Source organism: Dermochelys coriacea, chromosome 15 (genome assembly GCF_009764565.3).
Source record: "Dermochelys coriacea isolate rDerCor1 chromosome 15, rDerCor1.pri.v4, whole genome shotgun sequence".
In the NCBI taxonomy this organism is placed as follows: domain Eukaryota; kingdom Metazoa; phylum Chordata; order Testudines; family Dermochelyidae; genus Dermochelys; species Dermochelys coriacea.
This window is the reverse complement of record NC_050082.1, coordinates 14996012-15016923: the sequence shown is the minus strand read 5'-3', so window position 1 is coordinate 15016923 and position 20912 is coordinate 14996012. Positions and strand designations below refer to the sequence as shown.

The 20912-nt window shown below is 41.9% G+C and overlaps 1 protein-coding gene across 2 annotated transcripts in view; it reads left to right on the top strand.

Moving 5' to 3' along the window:
- Positions 1–20912, top strand: part of PPIL2 (peptidylprolyl isomerase like 2) — a 118063-nt gene that overhangs the window by 84312 nt on the left and 12839 nt on the right. For both annotated transcript variants that reach the window (XM_038373089.2, XM_043498467.1), the window contains 2 exons: positions 8339–8456; positions 10729–10785. In XM_038373089.2, coding sequence (XP_038229017.1) covers positions 8339–8456; positions 10729–10785 — 175 coding nt within the window. The remainder of the gene's footprint in view (positions 1–8338; positions 8457–10728; positions 10786–20912) is intronic.

The following is a 20912-nucleotide window of genomic DNA, read 5'->3' as shown; positions in this document are numbered from 1 at the left end:
CTGAGTGACAGGAAGAAAGCTATAGAAAGTAAGCCATCATTTTTATGAATTGGAGCTCTCCCACTTCTTCTTTCAGTGCTTTGCAATTTTTGTGCTCCCCTCAAATTATTAATTCTAAAATCATAACTGTCATGAGCAATTCCCAGCCCACACTTTTTTTTTTTTTTTGAGTATTATAGTTTCTGAAACCTTGCATGCATGTGAGGTGCATCTCTTCAGTTTGTGGCAAAGGGCTTATACAATAAGATGGATTTACAAAGCATTTGTATGTTTGAAAAATAACTTATTGGGGAGGAAGCAAAACCTTCCTGTCCAACAGAGAACAAGTTATTTCAGTTTGGCTGGAAGTATGTTTTGTCTTTATCCTCCCACATGTGCATTGTCTCTCTAGATGTCAATTTGTATCTCTTCACTTTTTCACCAGTGTCACAAGTTGTGGCCATGATCTTGAATAGCTAACCGATGCTACAGCTGCTGTTCTGAACAAATATTGAAATGATAAAAGCAGTAAAATTTACCCATCTGAGCTGTGTCATTTACAGTTTCATCTCTTTCTTTCTGTCAGGAGTAGATAAAAATCATGCAGTTGCAAAGATGAAAAGAAATTGCCTCTTCTCTTAAAAAATACAAATGCTTTGTAAATTAATCTTATCAACCTGTTGTATAAGCCCTTTTTCCAATCTTAAAAAATAGAAGAGGCAAGTTCTTTTCACCTTTTCAATTGCATGATTTTTATTAAAATCTTGGGCATGTGGATCCCACCTACCCTAATTTTGAATTTTAGGGAAAGTTTCAACCCTCTAGATGGGTTACAGTATCTGCTGATTTTTATAAAGTTGTGAAAAAATTATTTGTGGCTCCTGAAGGCTTCAGAGGAAGGTCAGCATTTTGTAGAAGCCCATCCCAAATAAAATCTCCAGCTTTGTGGCTGTAAGTGACAGATCTGGTCAGGGTCAGGTTATGTAAATTAGCTCCCCATCTGCCATTCTCTTAACACCTGATCTGCCAAGTAGTCATATCCATGTGGAGTTCTGTCTGCTCCCACATGGAGTCCCATTAACTTTAGTTCAACTGTCTCTGAGGCCTGGTCTATACTACAGTGTTATGTTGATCCTATTGGGATCCGGGAAGTGGCAGTGTTACGCTGATGCAAGGCAGCTTATATCAACCTAGCTCTGTAAACATCTACACTAAAATGTTGCTCCTGCCAATGTAACTTGCCTGCTACACCAACTAAATAACTCCACCTCCATGAGAGATGTAGCGCTTAGATCGACGTAGTTAGGTCAATGCACTGTCAATGTAGACACTCTGTTACGTATGTCAACTTTAGTGGCCTCCAGGAGGTGTCCCACGATGCCCCATCACAACCATTCTGGTCACCGCTTTGAACTCCGCTGCCCACCAGCCAGGCATACAGGTATACGCCCTGCCCCGTTAAAGCCTTGCAGATTTTGAAATTCCATTTCCTATTTGCTCAGCGTGGAGAGGTCACCTAGCAACTACCCAGCTAACCAGGCCAGCTTCACGCTGCAGACATGCTCCTGCCTAGAGTGCACAGGAGGTGGTAGATGGCTTGGGTCTATGGGGGAGAAGAGGCTGTGCAGGCAAAGCTCCGGTCGAGCCTAGAAACATGGATATCTACAACCAGATCTTTTGGACATGAAGGAGAAGGGCTACAAGAAGGCTGTGCCGCGTGAAAGCCAAAGAGCTGCGGCAGGCATAGCAGAAGGCCAGGGAGGCTAAGTTGCTCTGGTGTGGAGCCACAGACATGCCATTTTTACAAAGAGCTGCACGCCATCCTTGGTGGAGACTCCACCACCACTCCTAAGAGCCCTGTGGCTACTTCAGGGGAGCCTGAATCACAGGCCTCTGCCATGAACAGTAACGAGGAAGAGGAGTGTGCGGGACAGGCGACTGGGAGATCCAATAGCACAGCAAGCCAGGACCTGTTTTTGACTTCTGCACAGTCCAGCCAGTCCTTGCAGTCAGTCCAGCACAGGCGAGCCTGATGCAGGGAATGGAACCTCTGAGAAGTATGTAGTTTGCTTTGATATTGCGGGGATGCATGTACTTACGTTAAAGGAGGTAGTGAAACTACCAAGAGAGGTAGAATTACTATTTGCTTTGCACTCCCCCATACAGTGTAGGCACAAGGGCCCTGCGGAACAGTTTATGTGCACCGAGATGTCCCGTGAATCCTCCATAGAGATCTTGAGGAAACTTTCCTGGGTAGTCTGGAATCCTCTACTGAAGTTTTTTGGGTGGAGCTGCCTTATTTCTCCCGTACTTTCCCATGCCACTCAACAATTACTAGCAGCATATAACCCTGGTCTACAGCTTCCGTTACCCTCAGGACTATCGCCTGTGGAAAACAATGCCAGTGTTCAGTTCAGTTGCCCTATCTGCATATGCTCGTGCAAGTTTGCACACAGCCATCGCCACTCACTTCTCTAGTGCAGCTCTCATTTAGGTGTTAAAATGCTGGAGGGCTGGGGCAAGTGTGCCACACATATCCAGGAATGTGGCCTTGCACATCTGAAAGTTCTGCAGCCACTGTTCATCCTCCCAAACGTGAATGACAATGCAATCCCGCCACTCAATGGTTTGTTTCTCAGGCCCAGAGCCAGCACTCCACCATCTGCAGCTGCTCTGTGAGTGCCGCCAACAACCTTGAATTGTTTCTTTCTATGTCACGGCCAGGGGAGAGGCGCCTATCCCACTGCCCCAGGCCTGGAGCTTCCACGGTGGGGAGCGGTGCCTCTCCCCTCCAGCCCAGGTGCTGGTGCTCCCACGTGCTCCTGCGGGGAGAGAGACCTGGGGGGAACACTCTCTCCCTGCTGTAGCCATGGGGCAGCCTGCACCCCAAACCCCTCATCCCGAATCCCACCCCAGAGCCAGTACCCCAGCCGGAGTTCTCACCCCGCTGCACTCCAACCTTCTGCCCCAGCCCTGAGCCCCCTCCTACACTCTGAACCCCTTGGGCCCACCCAAGGTGTCACACATCACCTCCATATTGGTGCACATAACAAAATCCATTCCGCACATGCATGGGAAAAATTAGACCGAACACTGTTTGTGGGGCTTTTGAAAGGAGGGGTGAAATATTATGGGATGCAGATAAAATTATGGAATGGAGAAAACTGCATTATGGTATGTTGAAATCATGTTCCCAGTCACCCCTGCACAACTCGTTTGCCCCCTTGAAGCATTGCAAACATTTCCCCAAAACACCCTGTGCTAGATGGTGGCAAGTTGCACAGTGGGATAGCTACCTATGGTGCACCGCTCTCTGCAGCGATGCAAATGCTGCTAGTGAGGACATGCTCTGCTGACACAAGGAGCATAGTGTGGACATGCAAAAGCGATTTAATTATTGCAGTGGCTGTATGTCAATGTAACTTAGGTTAACTTAATTTTGTAGTGTGGACTTGTCCTGAGACTGCTTCTGTAGCCCCTTTCATATGTCGTGGAAAAATTAACCACACGTGTTTGGATCAGAACAAAGCCTGACGTCCATTTATTCAAGCATGTGCATACAGGGAGAGTCAGCCAAAGCTGCTCTGGCATATACAGGAGTTTATTTTGCTGAAAACCACAATTTGTTAAACCCACTTTCTTTAACAGTATTTTCCTTATTTGGCATATAGTGCAACTTTCAACAGTAGCTTTGCCTTATTTGGAGTTTAGCAAAAACAAGCTTTTCCTGTTATTGACCGGTGTTTTCTTTGCGGTTAATGGTTTTTTCTAACTTCTAGCGGTTATGGTTACATTTTTTAAGCTGTGCTGTTTGCAATCGCCCCTTAATGGAATTTTCCACACTCTTTTATTAATCTTCATATACACAGTTAGCTTGACCAAAGTTTTAGTCCTACTTGGGAAGTTTAGGCCTACTTGGGTCCACTAAATTTTTCCTCCACACATGTAAGGATCTCAAGAATATTTGCAAACACTTATACACCACAGTTCCCCTGTGGGGGAGCAGATGTTTGTTAGCATCATTTTACATATGAGTAAACTGAGAGGAAGTATGGTCTAGTGCAGGGGTGGGCAAACTTTTTGGCTTGAGGGCCATATCTGGGAATAGAAATTGTATGGTGGGCCATGAATGCCCACAAAATGGGGGTTGGGGTGCGGGATGGGGTGCAGGCGCTGGGGTGGGGCCAGAAATGAGGAGTTCAGGGTGCGGTTGGGGGCTCCAGGCTGGGGTGGGGGGAGAGCTCCACGTGGAGATGCATAGGAGCCTGAGTGGGGCGATGCCATGGCTTCCAGGAGCTGTGTGGTGCGGCCCCTGACCCAGCGCCCCGGCTGGAGTGGGGCCATGCCGCGGCTTCCGGGAGCCGCATGGTGCGGTCCCCAACCCTGTACCCCGGATGGAGTGCCAGAGCGGGGCCTAGACTTCCAGCATGACCCTGGTCAGGTCACTTAGTCTCTCTGTACCTCACATTTCCACTTGTAAAATGGAGGGGATATCACTGCCCTACTTCCCAGTGGTTCTGAGAATAAATGTATTAAAGATTGTGAGATACTCAGACCCAGCAGTAATGGGGGTTATATGAGCACCTTAGATAGATGGGTGCAAAGAGTTTGAATGACTTTCTGAAGGTCATACAATGAGCCAATAACAGAGTTAGGCAGAGAAACAGAATCTCAGTTCTCAGTCCCTTTTCTCTAACCATTAGATACATGCTTCCAATCCATGTACATATATAGTATTGATGTGGAAGGCCCTGAAAATGATTTTAAATAGTCTTCAGAGAGAGACACTCTGGCTTTCAGTAAGAACGTTTTATTTTTCATCATTTTAGCTGCCTGTCTCTGCCATTGCTTCAGGCAGGTACTTGGAATGATCCCAGAGGTTAACGAGTTTGCCATGGAGTGCATCTTTGCTGTTTTTAAATTAAGTAGAATAGCTTTTGTTTCATTTTTGGTTTTTTTTATGGTTTCCTATAACATATTGCTGCCTAGGTCTCCTCAGCATCCCCACCTCTACTGACTGGCCTATACGCAAGGCTTCTGCAGGCACTCGGAGTATGTGTTCTGTGTAGAATTTCCAGCCTCAAGAGTTTTAGTGCTGTATAGATTCTGTCCTTTCCCAAAGCTCTTAGGCAGACAAAATGAGCTTTTGAAACAGCTCTGTCATGGACGGATGCAGGGAGGCACTGAACTGAATATTGAAACGATTTACTAAAATATTAGCTTTTCAGATAGTTAAAATAAACTGAAATTAGCTATTGTGTACATAAGATTTCTAGACCTGTGCTTGTGAACTTGAATGAAATTTTAAGAAAATAAATATCATGAAACACAAAGATCATGGCTCATTGCTCCTGTCAGTATGCTGTTCATACTGTTTGCTTGTTGGGCCAGGGAGAACAGTCTGTCATGCACAATTTTCCTCTCTCCTTCAAGTTGCTCCTCTGACCAGTAAGTCCCCAGGCTTTGTTATTCACTCTGTGACACCAGCTTGACAGTGGTGTAACTCCAGTGCCATACAACAGTGTCAGAATGGTGTAACAGTCAGGAATTGGGCCCTCCACTTTTATGCTCTATCCCAGTTGGATCCATTTGTATACACGTTTCTGAACATTTCTAGGAAGCAGTTGCCCCTCTGTTTTGAGATGTGTGCCAATATACATGTTTGGCAGTTAATTAGGAATTTCTTCAAAGAGACTCTTTGAAGTGAAATGTAGTTTCCAAAGGGAAATTGAAATGAAACTTGTTACTCATATACAAATGGATCCAATTTGGGTGGAGCATAAATATGGAGGGCTTGCTTCCTGACTCCATGTACACCAGTTTGATGCTATTGTAAGGCAGTGGAGTGAGTTACACCAGCTTGACAACAGTGTTACAGAAACAGGCTTGGGAACTGCAAGTTTAGTTGGCCAATGAAAGAAGCAGCGCAAAGGAAAGATGGGGCAATTATGATTGGTGGGGAGACTATCTCCTTAGCCCAACAAGCTAGCAGTAGCCAGAGCATACTGACAGTGGAATTCTCATATGTATGGTCTTTTTGCCAGCAGTTGTAGATTTTCAGGGCCTTGCAGTTCGTGTTTGGATCAGAAATTGATGATACGAAGTCAGAGTATTTTCTTCATGTAATTTGTTTATTTACAAATGTAGGAGCACTGTTTTCTGAAGCAGGGCTGATGATGAATGGCACAAGTCTAACCACTTTTGGTGGAAATCTTGGGCCCGCACTTCTGCCCTGTTGTCTCTTTCAGGGACACACACAGACCAACGAGCCAAAACTGTCTGCTTGTAGCTTAATACACAGCCTCTCTCCAGCTTCTTCTGACTCATTCCAACTGCTTAAACATACATGTAAGCAGCCACTAGCTTCTGCTGTGGAATGACTGTCTAGGAGAGCATGGGCAGTTATCCTCACAGTACCCCCTGGAGGTAACCTGCTTGTATCCATTTTTTCGTGTGTGTGTGTGTGTCTCTGTCTGTCTGTCTGTCTGTCTGTCTGACAGACATCCTTAATGACAGGCAAGTATAATATATAAGTAGACAACTCCTTTTAGAAAAGATTACTCCCATTTTTTAAAAACACAGGAGGTAAATACTATACACACTTATGGATTCTCCATACCTTGTTATATTTCAGCTGCCAAACCATTCTCACCATTCCTTCCTTCTGCACATCTCCGCCCCAAAATAGAGCGGAAAAGGAGAATTACTAGCAAAGTACAGTACTGGCTTCTAGGCAGGATATGTTACGATTATTAAGTTGACTACATCTGATTTACTCTAGAGTAATTGTTTCTCAAAGGAATTGCCAGACAAAGTCACACGGAGGTGTAGCTGATCTTAAAATATTCAGTAGCCAAATATCAAGGATGTAATCAGTAACTCTTTACTCCTGATTACAGGAACTCCCCACGGTGTTAGAAGAGCCTCTCTTCGCCCCCTCTTGTCAAATTGCAGAGCTGGCAGTATTCAACTTTATTAACAGGTCTTTTGAGCAAGATTAATTGGGTCCTTAAGCGGTTCAGTTTCTCCTGAGATTTCACATTTGTTTAGCTCCACATGCATCTGCATTTACAGCTGTCTACCTGCAATGTTTGATTATTAGACAATATTGTGAAGTCAGTATGAATAGGTTTCCCCAGAGTATCTTTCTTGATACATATTTGCCATTTTCTTTACTGGGCTTTAGATAGCAGCCTCTTTCCCTCCTTCTCCAGCGGGTACTCTTTCTGTCCAGTTGTATCATAAAATTTCTTTCCTGTGTACATGTGCAAATAGCCATTGAGTATTGCAGATGCTGCTTTGCTAGCGATATGGTTACTCCAGAGAGTTCACAAGCCTGTTCTGCAGATGAGCCAGCCTGCTTCCCTAGTCTGATCTTTTGTGTTTGCATTCTTTCTAATCCTGTGGTAAGGTGAAATATTCTTCACAGTTTGTCAGACAGGATTATGGAGTTGACTGTAAAACTATGGAAATGACTCATCTCAGCATTTTTTTTTTCTTCTTAGGAGTGATCTGGGATGAAAGTGAAAATGTCACATCTGTTATAAATGATGTGGAAATGACAGCCCGGCAGAGAGATCTGCAGTCTCGCAGACTCCTTTTCTATTTGCTGCTGTTGAAAAGAAATAAGTCTTAGATAGCCAGATCCCCAGCTGATGCAAATCTACACAGCTCCCTTGACTTCAGTGGAGCTACATCTGTTTACAGCAGCCAAGGATCTGGTCCAGAATGTCTAAATTACTGTGTCAATTTGGATGAAGTATATCCCCTTACACTGAGCCAGGTTGCTTAGTTAGGAGTTGAACTGCTGAGTTTTTAGTATAGTATTGGGCTCTATACCATATACTTTATTGATCCTATGAAAGTGTATTTAATGCTGTAGTAAATAATTTCCAAACCTCTCAGCAGCAACAGAGTATCCAGAGTGCAATTAAATTGGTAATTTTCTGCTCGTTGCCTTTGTTTTTGTCAGGAAAACACCTTTCAGGATTTAATGTCACACAAAGAAGGTTGTGGTTTGATGGGCCAGCAGTAAAAAATTGCATCCCTGAGAACCCTGGGTGAACAGAATATATAATACAGCCAATAAACAATCTTATCAGTCACACTTGATGAGAGCAGTGTGGGGGCAGTTGGTTGTGTTGATCATTCCAAAATTTGATTTCATGGGGACATTCAGGCATCAAAAGTGGTAGTGGGAAAGGGAATGAAAATGTGTACAAAGGAGTCAGGAGCCCCATAAACCTGAGCACAATGGCAGCACCACCAAATAAGTATGAGTGCTGGGAGCAATTTGAAGGGTAATCGGAATCTAATGAGGAGCAAACATCAGGGTTGTTTGTTTTGTTTTTGTTTTTAGGAGGAGAGTCCTATTGGGGAAAACCTTTTAAAGATGAGTTCAAGCCAAATCTGTCCCACACTGGACGTGGTATTCTTAGCATGGCCAATTCAGGACCCAACAGCAACAAATCACAATTGTAAGTGGTCACTTGCTATTTTATACGGGGTTTTCTTATAGAGTTAAGAAAATAAATGGAATTCTATGAACTACTTATGGTGCACCAGAATGAAATGCTCTCCCAGGTACTTCGTATTGATACCACCAAAGTGGAAGACCCATTTTAAACACTAAGATGAGAGCAACTTGAAGCATGCCATGAAGATCTGTAGTTCCTTTGTGGTTTTGGTATCATCAGTAGAGTTCCCTGTTTCGTAATTTGTCGTTTTGGTTCATTTTCTCTGGCTCTTCAGAGAAAAGAGGTTGTTCCTACTGTGGAACTTTTAAAAAGACATTCTCTTATGGCTCAATCCTGCAAGATGCTGAGCACTATAGCACCTTCACTTAGACATGTGATTAACTTTAAATACATGAGTAATAGTCCCATTGTCTTTAATAAGATTACTCATGTACTTAAAGCTAAGTACTTGCTTAAGTAGTTTGCTGCACTGGGACCAAAGTGCTGGGCACCTTATAGGATCAAGCCCTTAGAGCCTATCTTGAAGCTGAGCATTATTGCCAGATCACTGATGCTAAATCAACTAGTGGATAGTGGAGTTTTCTTTAAATAAGATATTTCAGCTACCCAGGAAACAGATTATAGGAAATTATTTGGAACAACTCACAAGAGCTACTGTTCATACTCTGTGATTTACTGCTATTGTGTCCCAACATCTACTTTCATGTGTGCCTATATTTTTCCTTGGCACTGTAAATTTACACAAAGTTCCTTTTATACCAGGAAGTCCTTGAGACTCTCCAGCTGCTTGCTTTTATAAGACTTCAGAGACAATGTTTAGAATTTTCTGAGAACTGTTGCTAACTTAGAAGCTGTATGAATGGTGCACCTATACAAGTGATAGTCACACTGATGTAGAACGAGGTAGGTAGATAGGTTTAGTGTACAAAGTTACAACATATCATTTTTATAAGCACCTGGTCCTGACAAGGACTTTAGTAAAACTCAGTCTTCATCCCAGGAATTTGGTTAATTCCCTGTTTGGTTTGTTTTAGCTGTCCTAATGAATGATGAGCTTTCAGTATTTTATAAGGCCCATGTTAGCTCTCAAGTATTTTTGGTATACTGTTATCTGATTGACTTCTGCTGGTCTAATTATTGTACAACTGAGAATAAGATGATAGAGAGGATGCATAAAGAAGATTAAATTTAATGCGCATCCCTGGAGAGACTCATGCATTAACCCAGGGATTTCCATGGGGTTAACCACATCTTAATAGAGAAATTACCTTGCAGATGTCATCCCCTCCCATTTACAATCGCATAATTTCTGTGAGGCAACTACAGCACTTGCATACATGGAAAAGTGCTATTAGGAAAATGTTTTATTTTTGGCTGTCTATAACGCTATGTAACCCATGAAAACAAGGAGAGAGCCAGCATTATGTGCTAGCCAACTCTCCAGGGACCATCAGTGTCCACAAACCCATGCTATGGGACCCTCTGCATTATATACAGTTGTGGTTGGAGCTTCCAAAGAAATGTTAAGCCATTCAAAAGAGTTTGAGTGATTGAGCTTACTTTGCAAACGATATCTTAGACCCTACATTTAAGTTTTGCAAAACTTTAAACAAAACGTAATAGCAACAATATTTTTCTGAGTTTTGTTATTTCAGTGAAACACTGTTTAATTTAAATATTCTTCTGCAGTGTTTGCAACTTAAACATTGCATTACTGAGCCAATAAGAGAGATGGATTGTAAACAGGCCAATCTAGCTTCACTTTACCTGTAAAAAAATAAATATCATAAATGGTGAAAATTTAAATCTATTTTGAAAATTGGTACTGACATAGGGAGACACCGTGTTAAAGTTCTTTGCCAGGTACAGAATCCTGATCCTTATAAATGTAATCTAATTCAGGAGCAGGAGCCATAAGGACTTGCTGGACTACAATGGCGTTCTTAAAATCTGAATGCTCACAGAAGAGGATGTTCAGCTTAGTCAAAGGCATTTGCATAAGTTATTCATTAAAATGGTAAATAGGGCCGTGTGTGAGAAACTGGAATAAAAGTATCAAAACATGAGGAGTAAAGAACTGGCTGTTGTCAGGTACAGTCCACAAAAAGTAAAATATGGTAAGAGTCATTCATTGTACTCCCCACAGAAAGGAGATGGTTAAAGTCTCATCATAGTGGGTTGCCATGTACATTTTTTTAAACATAGTTGGCTTTTAAAATATTGTTGAATCTTAGGGTCATATTCTGAGTGTCATGTTCGTGTCTCCCTTCAGCTTTATCACATTTCGCTCCTGCACATACCTGGACAAGAAGCACACCATTTTTGGAAGGTAAGAGAAGGAATAGAACTACATCATGCATATAGTATGTCCTGTGTACTTTCAAGGTCTGGAGATGAGTCTGGTAACTTTTACACTTGATTTGAAGCAAAATCCTGATTTAAGAGCAAATTTTGTCCTCATCTCTGCAGGCCTCAATTGACAAATATTCCTCTTACTTTCCATGCTCATTAGCTGATTTCCTGCACATTTCTCTGGGTCTGACACGTGGAAATAGCCTTTTAATGTCTAATTTTGTGGATGTCTCTTCTCCTTTCACTTATTTTGTGGCAGAGCACACTCCTCTTGCCCCTGAGTAGGTCGTGGGTATTCTAGCACCACCACCAGTCGGGCATTCCCTTTGCCATCATTTTTCTCCCTGTCCACTCTTTCATCATCATCATCAGTAACCTAATTATTGTGAGATTTTCTGTTTATGGGCCTCCAGGAATGGTCAAGAATGGAACAATCAGCACTCTCGCTCTCTTTTTTTTTAAATATTTACACACTCATCACTGTGACACAAGAGATTACCTGTTCAACACTCTGCCTTCATCACTTCAGGGACTGCCAACCAATAGATCAGTCATGACCCAGTGTTTTTTATGCGGTGGCATAGAACACTGAGCTATTGCATAGGGCCAGCTCTTCTGAGCACCGTTTATTTTGCATCTTAATGTCATTACTGTGACAGATATGGCAATTTCCTGCAACATCCTTGGGAGACCATATAAATTAAGTTTAAGTAATCTTTGGGATCCATTGTATTAAGTGAATGATTTATCTGTCATTGTGGGTTGGGGTTGTGTGTAACCTCTTGGGGGGGGGGGGGGGGAGATGTGACAGATGTGAGACCTGGGGTTTCAAAGGTCTTTAGAGAACAATATGCCAGACAAGAATGGACTTTTGGAACAAAAAGTGCTAAGTGGTTTTCCTAGGAACTATGTAGGGAGAGCTTTTCCTGGCTGCAAATTCCCCACCTCCAGTTATGCAAAAACCCAGCCTTTCAAAGCTATACCCAAAAAAGTGGACCTTTGTCTGCTGATCACCTGTTACATGAGGCCAAGATCAAAGACTGAAGTGGTATAAAGGCAGGATTGCATGGTTGTTCTGGTTCTGAATCTGAGACAATTATGAACTTGTAACCATGGGGAAAACCCAATTGTGGATTTTCAAGGACTGACACCTACCAGAGCCCGAAGTTGGAGTTGGAGTAATCTCTGGTAAGCTTATTAGCATGTGTAGATTTTTATTGTTTTAATATGTTTTTAATGCTTTCACCATAAGAATAAATGTGCTTGTTTATGAAGAGCTGTGTGCTAACTTATAAGTTTGGGCCATTATGCTGTGTGTAGCCTCTAGGAAGAGAGCAAAGTACACACCTATCCTGGAAGGCAGGGAATTGTGTGGCCTGGACAAACCCTGGTCAGGAGGGAGAGACACGTGGGTATCTACCCAAGAGAGATGATGGCTGAGGAGCTGGGAGCCTAGGGAGGGTGCCCTTGAGAGAGTTGCAAGGGAGAATACAGGTGCAGTTGCCCTGAAGTGCAACAATTACCATTGTGGTACAATGGTAAAAATATTAACCCAGTGAGTATCAACATGGGGAACTCCAAGGACCATTCTCTGTTGTGAGTAGAATGGTGTTCCCATGGTTTTACTCCACTCAAAACCCCAAATATTGCAAAGGCCAAGGAATATAATGCAGATCGGTAAAGAAAGTGCAGCATATAGTTGTTTCCATCGCTGCAGGTGCAAGCACTGATAATAGATGGTGCTAAATTATGTAAAGCTGTTCTAATGAACATGTCAGTGTGGTGGTAGATACGTTCAGTTTTATCAGAATATTTCATTGATCGTTCCTTAGAATCCTATGCTTTTTCTTTTCTTTTTTCTTTTTATTGCAACTTCTTTTATTGACTTTTGATTTTTACTCAATTTGAAAAACTGCTTAAAATAAATCACTCAGTGTGATTAGATGTTATACAGTAGAGCTATTTAGTATCTCTGATATATTATTTTCCACTGGGCTTCCCAGTGTAGCCCATTGTAAGTTTTCAGGCAGGGATTGGTTTCATGGTGTGTGTTCTGTAGAGCCAAGCATATTGTTGGCATTTAGCACAATAGTAATTTCTGACTGTTAACGTTCCCAATATCGACACTGCAATAACTGCACTCCCTGAGTTACTCTTCTTCTGCCAAGGTATCCCATTTGCCTTGCTAGTGGCTCCTCCAGGTACAAGTTAAAGCTCCCGTATCATTTTGTGAAAGAAAAGTGGATAACTTTAGTGTCCTGGCCAGCGTTCTATCTCACTTAAACAAGTTCTAATGTTAAAAGCTGTGAGTGAACATATTCCTATAGAACTGCACTGCCTGTACCTAAGGGCTTGTCTTCGCTGCCAAGTTAACTTCATTTGTAACTCGAGTATTGTCTCTGGAATCTGAAGTCCCTTTTTTAGTGGATTCTAAATCAGATTGTGCTATGTAGATTTCTGGCTTCAACATGAATTTGAGGATTATTTCTTTTTGGACAATATAAGAACATCACTATATGCTGAGAGCCAAATTCTGCACTCAGCTGTTCCCTCCTTCATGCAACTTCTGTTTTTGCCAGTAGGGTTGCATGTATGTAGTTAAGGGTAGAATTTTGCCTCATATACATAATTGTTGTAAGAATTTCTAAGTAAGCTTATCTCGTTCCGAAGAAGAACAGGAAAAGGAAAAAAGTATTATTTTAATAGCAAAGGAGGAAAGTAACATTGGGAAGTTCCTCCTCTTGAGAAACTGGTTTAATTCATGTCACTACAGCTTGGAAATCAAAGCCTTGCTTAGTAGCAGATATTAAGAACTTGAGCCTTTAGACCAGTGGTGGGCAACCTGCGGGCCGAATGCAGCCATTGGGGTAATCTGATTGCAGGCCGCAAGACGTTTTTCTAACATTGACTATCCACAGGCACAGCCCCCTGCAGCTCCCAGTGGCCGCAGTTTGCTGTTCCCGGCCAATGCGGGAAGCCCACAACTGCTTTAGACTGAGGATCTTTTGTAAAATACTTTGGCCAGGGCAATGAGGATCTGAAGGGATGGTACATGTGACTTTGTGCAATGTGGCGTCTTTGAGGTCGATGGAGAATGTTAGTGTTGTAAGACTGCTGGGGAATCCTGTAGTGACAGTGTTTCTCACTCACCAGCAACAATGACAATAAATGTTACTGAAGGCCCATTAGCTAAAGGAGCAGGTAACCTGGGTATGAAAATGGAGCAAAAATAAAGAGAGTGAAGAGGAGACAGTGCTTTCAAATGAAGGTGTATTATAGGCTGTGTGGATTTCCTGCCACAGTGGAGTTGCCTAGATTAATTCAATAATTACCCTCTCCAGTGATGATTGGCAATGAACTGCCTGACCTTAAAAATGCTGTAATTAACTTGAAAATTAACTAATGGCTTTTGTTGACTTCTAACTGCTTGGTAAGACATTTAATTGAAAAACCCAAATTGGTGTAAACCATTTGGTATTTACTATCTCTGCTCAGTGTGGGGCAGGAGTTTTCTTCTGGATGAGAAGCATTTTAGGAAGGCCCTCTACATGGGGACATTCCTCTGAGTCCCTTTTTATATCATTACCCTAGCTCAGGGGTTCTCGCAACATAATTTTTGGTAGCCTCAGAGGACAGCAGCCAACTCTTGTTGGTGGCCGCTGTGAGAACTTTTCCTAAAATAGTTTGTTTAACTTTAGGCAAAACGAATAAATATGCACATATATAGATGTCCATATCATTGTAATTTATTTATATTGGGGTTTTTGCAGACTCGATAATAACAATAATGTACAGTTATCGCTGTTCTTTACTGGACCTAGACAGAATAGAAACAAAAATAAGGTGCTTTGCATGTTTTGATTTTTTTAGATTGCTAGTTAGTAAGTCTGCTACTGTGAAAAGTAATATTTGTATATTTGTTTAATATCACTTTTCACAGAAGACTTACTCAGCCCTGGCATGTTGGGGGACAAATTAAGCCTTGGATGAGGAGGTGAGTAAGGAGCCAGGGGGGCCAGGACCAATGGGGGTCTGGAGGAGGCAGCAGGGGTCGAGGTGATGGCAGGGGGTGAGTCCAGGGTTGGCGCCCAAAACCCTGTGGCTGGGGGACAGAGCCTGCTGCCGCATGACCAGAGCCTGCTGCCCACCCCCCAGGGCGGAAGCCTGAAGCCCAAGCCACACCACTCCTGGGAAAGTGGTGTGTTTGTGGCTCCAGAAAGGGGTAGGGACCAACCCCTGCAGGCAGCCCCAGAGGAGGAGCCGCTGCTTTGCCAGTACCCCCAAATCACAGCCCAGGAGTCTGTGGCCGCAAGAAAAGCCGCTGGTGGCCCCATGCCACATTTGAGAAATGCTTCCTAGCTGGCATGCAAAGATACCTCCCTCTCCCCCTCCTCTTGCATTCAGAGTTCTGCTCTCACAGATTTGCATGAGCAGCAGTGACATTACTTCTGGAAGAACAGCTTAAGCTCACTGTGCTCTCTGTATTGATAATTTTTATGTATGGGGCATGTTGTTGCGTCTTGTGAGCAGCTAGTCAGGAGCCAGCAATCTTTGAATCGTTATGATGGTTCTACTTCTGAGTTTGGAGGTTTCTTCAGCTCACACTTGATTTCAGAATTCATGGACAGGACAGCATTGGAGACCTTGACCTTGCTTACTGAAGGTCAAACTATATGTTTGGATGCACAATGAGTGCTCCCGACAAAGGAAATATGATCAGGGTCACCGTAGACTTGCTCCTATTTTTTTTTCCCCAATCACATTTCCCATCTATGAGTGTAAGTGCTATGCTGCATTATAGTATCTTTTCTTGTGTATAGGGCAGTTGGCTAAAATCTGTTGGCTGGAGCAATCAAAAGTAATTGTATTATTTCAGAATTGATTGACTGTTGTGTGATAGCTATGGCAATTTCTTGGGATACCCTGGACAAACCTTATTGAATTAAGTTTAAGTGTCTTTGGAGCCCATTGTATTAAAAATGCAAAGTTTTTGTATTATGGTGGGGTTATATGTAACTGCTTTTGCGGGGAGACGTGGCCAATGTAAACCTTGGGGAGTGTTATGAACTTCAAAGCATTATTTTAAACAATGGGCCAGATAAATAAAGTTAAGTGAAGTTCCTAGGAAATACTTTGGGAGGAGAATGCAAGTTACCACCTCTAGTTATGCAAAGACCCAGCCTTTTGAAGCTCCTCCCTGAGGAGTAGGGGACCATTGTCCGGCTGATTATCAATTCATGATCTCTGCAGATCAAAGATCCAAACCGTATAAAGGAGTGACTCTCATATTCATGGTGCTTGTTCTGAACAAACAACTGTTATGAACCTTTCAGAGTAGCAGTCGTGTTAGTCTGTATTCGCAAAAAGAAAAAGAGTACTTGTGGCACCTTAGAGACTAACAAATTTGAGCATAAGCTTTCGTGAGCTACTGAATGTGTCTGATTAAGTGAGCTGTAGCTCACGAAAGCTTATGCTCAAATAAATTTGTTAGTCTCTAAGGTGCCACAAGTACTCCTTTTCTTTTTGTTATGAACCTGTGACTACAGCAAAACCCTTTGATAGGGTTTGAAGGATTGATTCCTACCAGAGCCCTCATTGAAGTTGGGGTAAGCTTATTAGCATGTGTGCAGTTTCTTTGTTATTTTAATGTTTTCTATGTAATACGTTAACTTTAAGAATGAATGTGCTTGCTTAGGCAAAGCTGTGTGGGACCTTAAAACTGTGGGCAATTACACTGTTTATAGCCTCTGAGAAGAAAGGCAAAGCAGGCCTGCATAGGCAGTCTGATTTGCTGGGAAACTAACTCAGTGTAGGCAGAAAACTGGGCAACATGAAAACTCCCCAGTCAGGAGGGAGAGAGATGCGTGTGTCTGCCCAAGAGAGGGAACTGCTGGGAGTGTGAGTGGGTGCCCTTGGTGGACCATAGAGGGGGAGTACAGGTGCAGTTGCCCTGAACTGTGCCACTGTATCTAAACATTAGGGTATATTGCTGAAGAATAATATATCCTATTTGTTACCGTTTTATAACTAATCACATCATTTGTAGTTGAAATCAAAGCCCATTAAGGAGCAAAGCTCTTCACGGCTAAGTTATCTAAGGTTCAAATCCTGCCCCCCTTCACCTCAGGAGGACTCCAGGAACAGAGAAATTTTGCAGAGTAGGGAAGGGAGCAGGATGTGGTGAATCTATGTAGGGGGCCCAAACCTACTGTGCACTGCAGGGCCAACTCTGCATGCAGCAGGCCTGGGGGCAGAGGAAAACAGAGAAGTGGGTCCAGTGAATTAGCATCTGTCACTCTACTGGCAGTTTGTCTAGGTCAGGTGTTACTGCATCATCAGGGCTTCACTGTCTGGGCTTCTAAATTAAGTCCTTGAATGGACTGAGCTGTTTTGATCTCACTTGTGTTAACAGCCTCAAAAGTCTACTCAGTGTCAGCAGACACACCCACACGAGATCCATCTAATATATACTGCTATACACAAACACACAAGATCTGTCTAATACACACACTGCCTAGATATATAAAAATAGATGTACTTTGTTTTTATAAACATGAACTTAAGGGGGAAATTATTTTCCTCAAATAAAAATGTTTCATCCTGGTATATGTTTTTGTTTCTCATTAAAAATTCCAGACATATTCCAGCATTGTCTTCTGAGCAGCAAAGTGTAGCATTTTGGACCTGTGCCATCCACAGCACTGCATGAGGTTTAATTCATATAATTCAGCGAAACAAAAGAAGTGAGAAAACTCTACAGTAGACAGATGTGTGAATGCCAATGAAGGTACTAAGTCATATTAGAAAAGAGAAATAAATTCACTTGCTGATTTTTTTTTATTATTTTTTTAACAGAGGACTTGCATGTGATATTTGGAAGCCCATTTCTTAGGGTTTTTGAAGCTTATGGGGTTTTCTTTTAGGGACAGCACTAAATAATGTAGCAATGAAGCTGGTAGTTTGAGGCTCGCTAAATGAAATCTGCTTATCTGGTAGGTTGGCATATGTAAATTAGCAAAGCTTGGTCTATGTGCTTCACGTTGGTTCATGTAGTAATGATTTGGCTCATGGTTATTAATTGTGGTTACAGTAAAAGTTTTGACTGATTTGAATACTACAAAGTGTCATGTAAAGTTGACTGCATTTAGGATGCTTGGCTGTCCCATTTAAAACCAACCCAAAAAAGAAGGTGGATTTTTAAATAAAACCTATAGCAGTGATTCTCAAACTTTTATACTGGTGACCCTTTTCACATAGCAAGCCTCTGAGTGCAACCCCCCTTATAAATTAAAAACATTTTTTTATATATTTTATACCATTATAAATGCTGGATGCAAAGCAGGGTTTGGGGTGCAGGCTGACAGCTTGCAAACCCCCATATAATAACCTTGTGCCCCCCTGAGGGGTCCCAACCCCCAGTTCGAGAACCCCTGCCTGACCTATAGCTTGCAGAGGTGTAAAAATTTCCAATGCCAGAGTCAGTCTAGTCTTCAAGAAAATAGAAGTGTCCATCTTGAAGGAATTAAGGGTGCATTTCTTCTGTGTTAATGTGGTAACTGAAGCAAACCTAAACATTCCTGTCTGACTTTCTATACTCAGATTTAACATAGTATTTATCTTCCCCCCTGGAAAATAAAAACAAACTGTTGTAGACTTTTTTTTTTCCTTTTTGCTGAGGTAAATAGGTACTTACCCTGAGAAATGAGCATCCTCATGTGTATGTTGGAAATATAGAGAAAATTTTATGCATTTTAAGCATTTATTAGTTGTCCTAATATAAATGTGTACAATGACTTGAAGGCATCTTCATTTCTGTTATAGGGTATCCTTTGAACAGATCTGTTTTCATGAGTGTCATAGAAGCTGACTAGGTCAGTTCAGGACAAATCATGAATAACACCCTATAATTTAAGTTAGAGTTACCTTTAAGGGCCAGAGTGGGTGGAAAACATTAAACCTATTTTCACCTTGACCACTTCCACTGCTCTGCCACCTTCTCAATTTAGCATAACTGATGTTGAATGTGGAACGATCAATTGCCATTTGTATAGTGTACTTATGACTTTAAAGGGTAAGACAGGATGTTGGTCTGAATTTGTGGCATTTGTTTTTTATTGTAATGCAACTGTTGTACAAAGATTCCTGTACAGAGTTTCAGGGATTTATTCTTGAAACAGATTTTAATTTAATATCCAATACTGCCTCTGTTGGAGGGTTGCATCCTACCCTGGCATTCTTGTGATCTTTTCCATATATAGCTTCGATGAGTTTGTTCCTTTGCGAGAGATGCAATTTATGCGCAAGATTTGTGTAGTAGAACAGGCAAAACTAAAAATAACAACAAAAAACCCTACAGTTACTTTTCTAGCATGTTTGTTTCTATATACATGAAATAATTGCTTCAATAAGCATCAGTGTATTGATTAGGCGTATTGAATCTTTCATAAAAAGAAAAGGAGTACTTGTGGCACCTTAGAGACTAACAAATTTATTTGAGCATAAGCTTTCATGAGCTACAGCTCACTTCATCGGATACACATGAAAGCTTATGCTCAAATAAATTTGTTATTCTCTAAGGTGCCACAAGTACTCCTTTTCTTTTTGCGAATACAGACTAACACGGCTGCTACTCTGAAACCTGAATCTTTCATGTTGATGTTAGAATTACAACTTTATGAGGTTTGACAATTACAGCATATAATTAGGCTTGGCAGAATTGGATTTTTTTATTATAATTTTGACAGATAATAGTGTTCATTTTTAAGCATTTTTTTTTCCTATTATTGATTTAAATTTTCACAGTTGCGGGAAATTATGGAGTGGTCAGACAATAATTATTCTATGACAGTAGACCTTCAGATTCAGAGTTAAATCTTTATAACCATTAAAACACACAATTGTGAATATCGCACATCAAAATATGTAAAGTAAATATAGTTAAATCAAGATAAGTTCTTAAGCACAGTTTTTCTTTCTTTGCCTATCTGTAAATTTAGATCATCAAAGGAAATATTTTTTTTATGGATTTGTGTGTACGGTGAAATCGATGTTTACCATCATTTACCAATAAAGATCTAATCCATCCAAGGCTTAAAGTCTATGAGTCAATGAACCTATATATAATGAAGGCTACATTGCACAAGCAGTGCGTTTTCTGTATCCTTCTTTATTACAGGCATTCATTTATTCGGTTAGGCAAATAAGGGGAGAGTCAACAAAATCCCTTGAAATATCATCTTTTGAAGTTCAGTTGGAATATTTAACCCTCTGCAACCAGCTGTTGAGCCATTAGGGTCTGGCTATGCTGCAATAAAAGACCCATGGCACAGCTGTGGCTAGCCCGGTCAGCTGACTTGGGTTTGGGCTGCTGGGCTATAAAATTGCAATGTAGACGTTTGGGCTCAAGCTTGAGCCCAGGCTCTGAGATCTCTCAAGGAGGAAAGGTCTCATCTACACTACTATTTTTAGCCTCACAGTATGAGCATTGAAAGCTCGGGTCAGCTGATTCAGGTTGCGGAACTGGGTTCAATGGGTTTTTTATCGCAGTGTAGACATACCCCCAGTGTTCTGATTCACGTGAAATTCACAATTTCTACCCAGTATGGCGTGACCCATGCTCTTAGATCTTCCCTTAGGATTGTAATACTTTTTACTGAGAAAAATGCAGAATTATTTGCACATTTTTTCCAAAATCCATTAATGCTTTCTGCCTGGGAGATGCCCTCCTTACCAGTGCATCCACGGGGGACCAGGCACCTTGTGTCTCTTAGTCTGCCTATCTGTTCTGCTCATTTCCCTGCCTCTTACTGATGTGGAGTGTGGAACCCTGCCCCATTCTCCATGGGGTTACTAGGGAGAGGGAAAAGCTGAAGGTTTCAGGCATTGGAAGCTAGTTGATTAGCAAGGCAGTGTTTGAAGAAGCTGGGATTGAATAGCCCCTTCCCCTCTTCCCCATGAAAATTCAAGGTCTTGCCTGTAGTAGGACAAAGCTGATGTCTAGAGTCCTGCATGGATACACAAAGGTGTATCTGCATCCAACCCGCAATCCTCAAAAATTATCTGCGGAACACCTGAGCCCAATGGGGAGAGCCACATGGGGAGCTT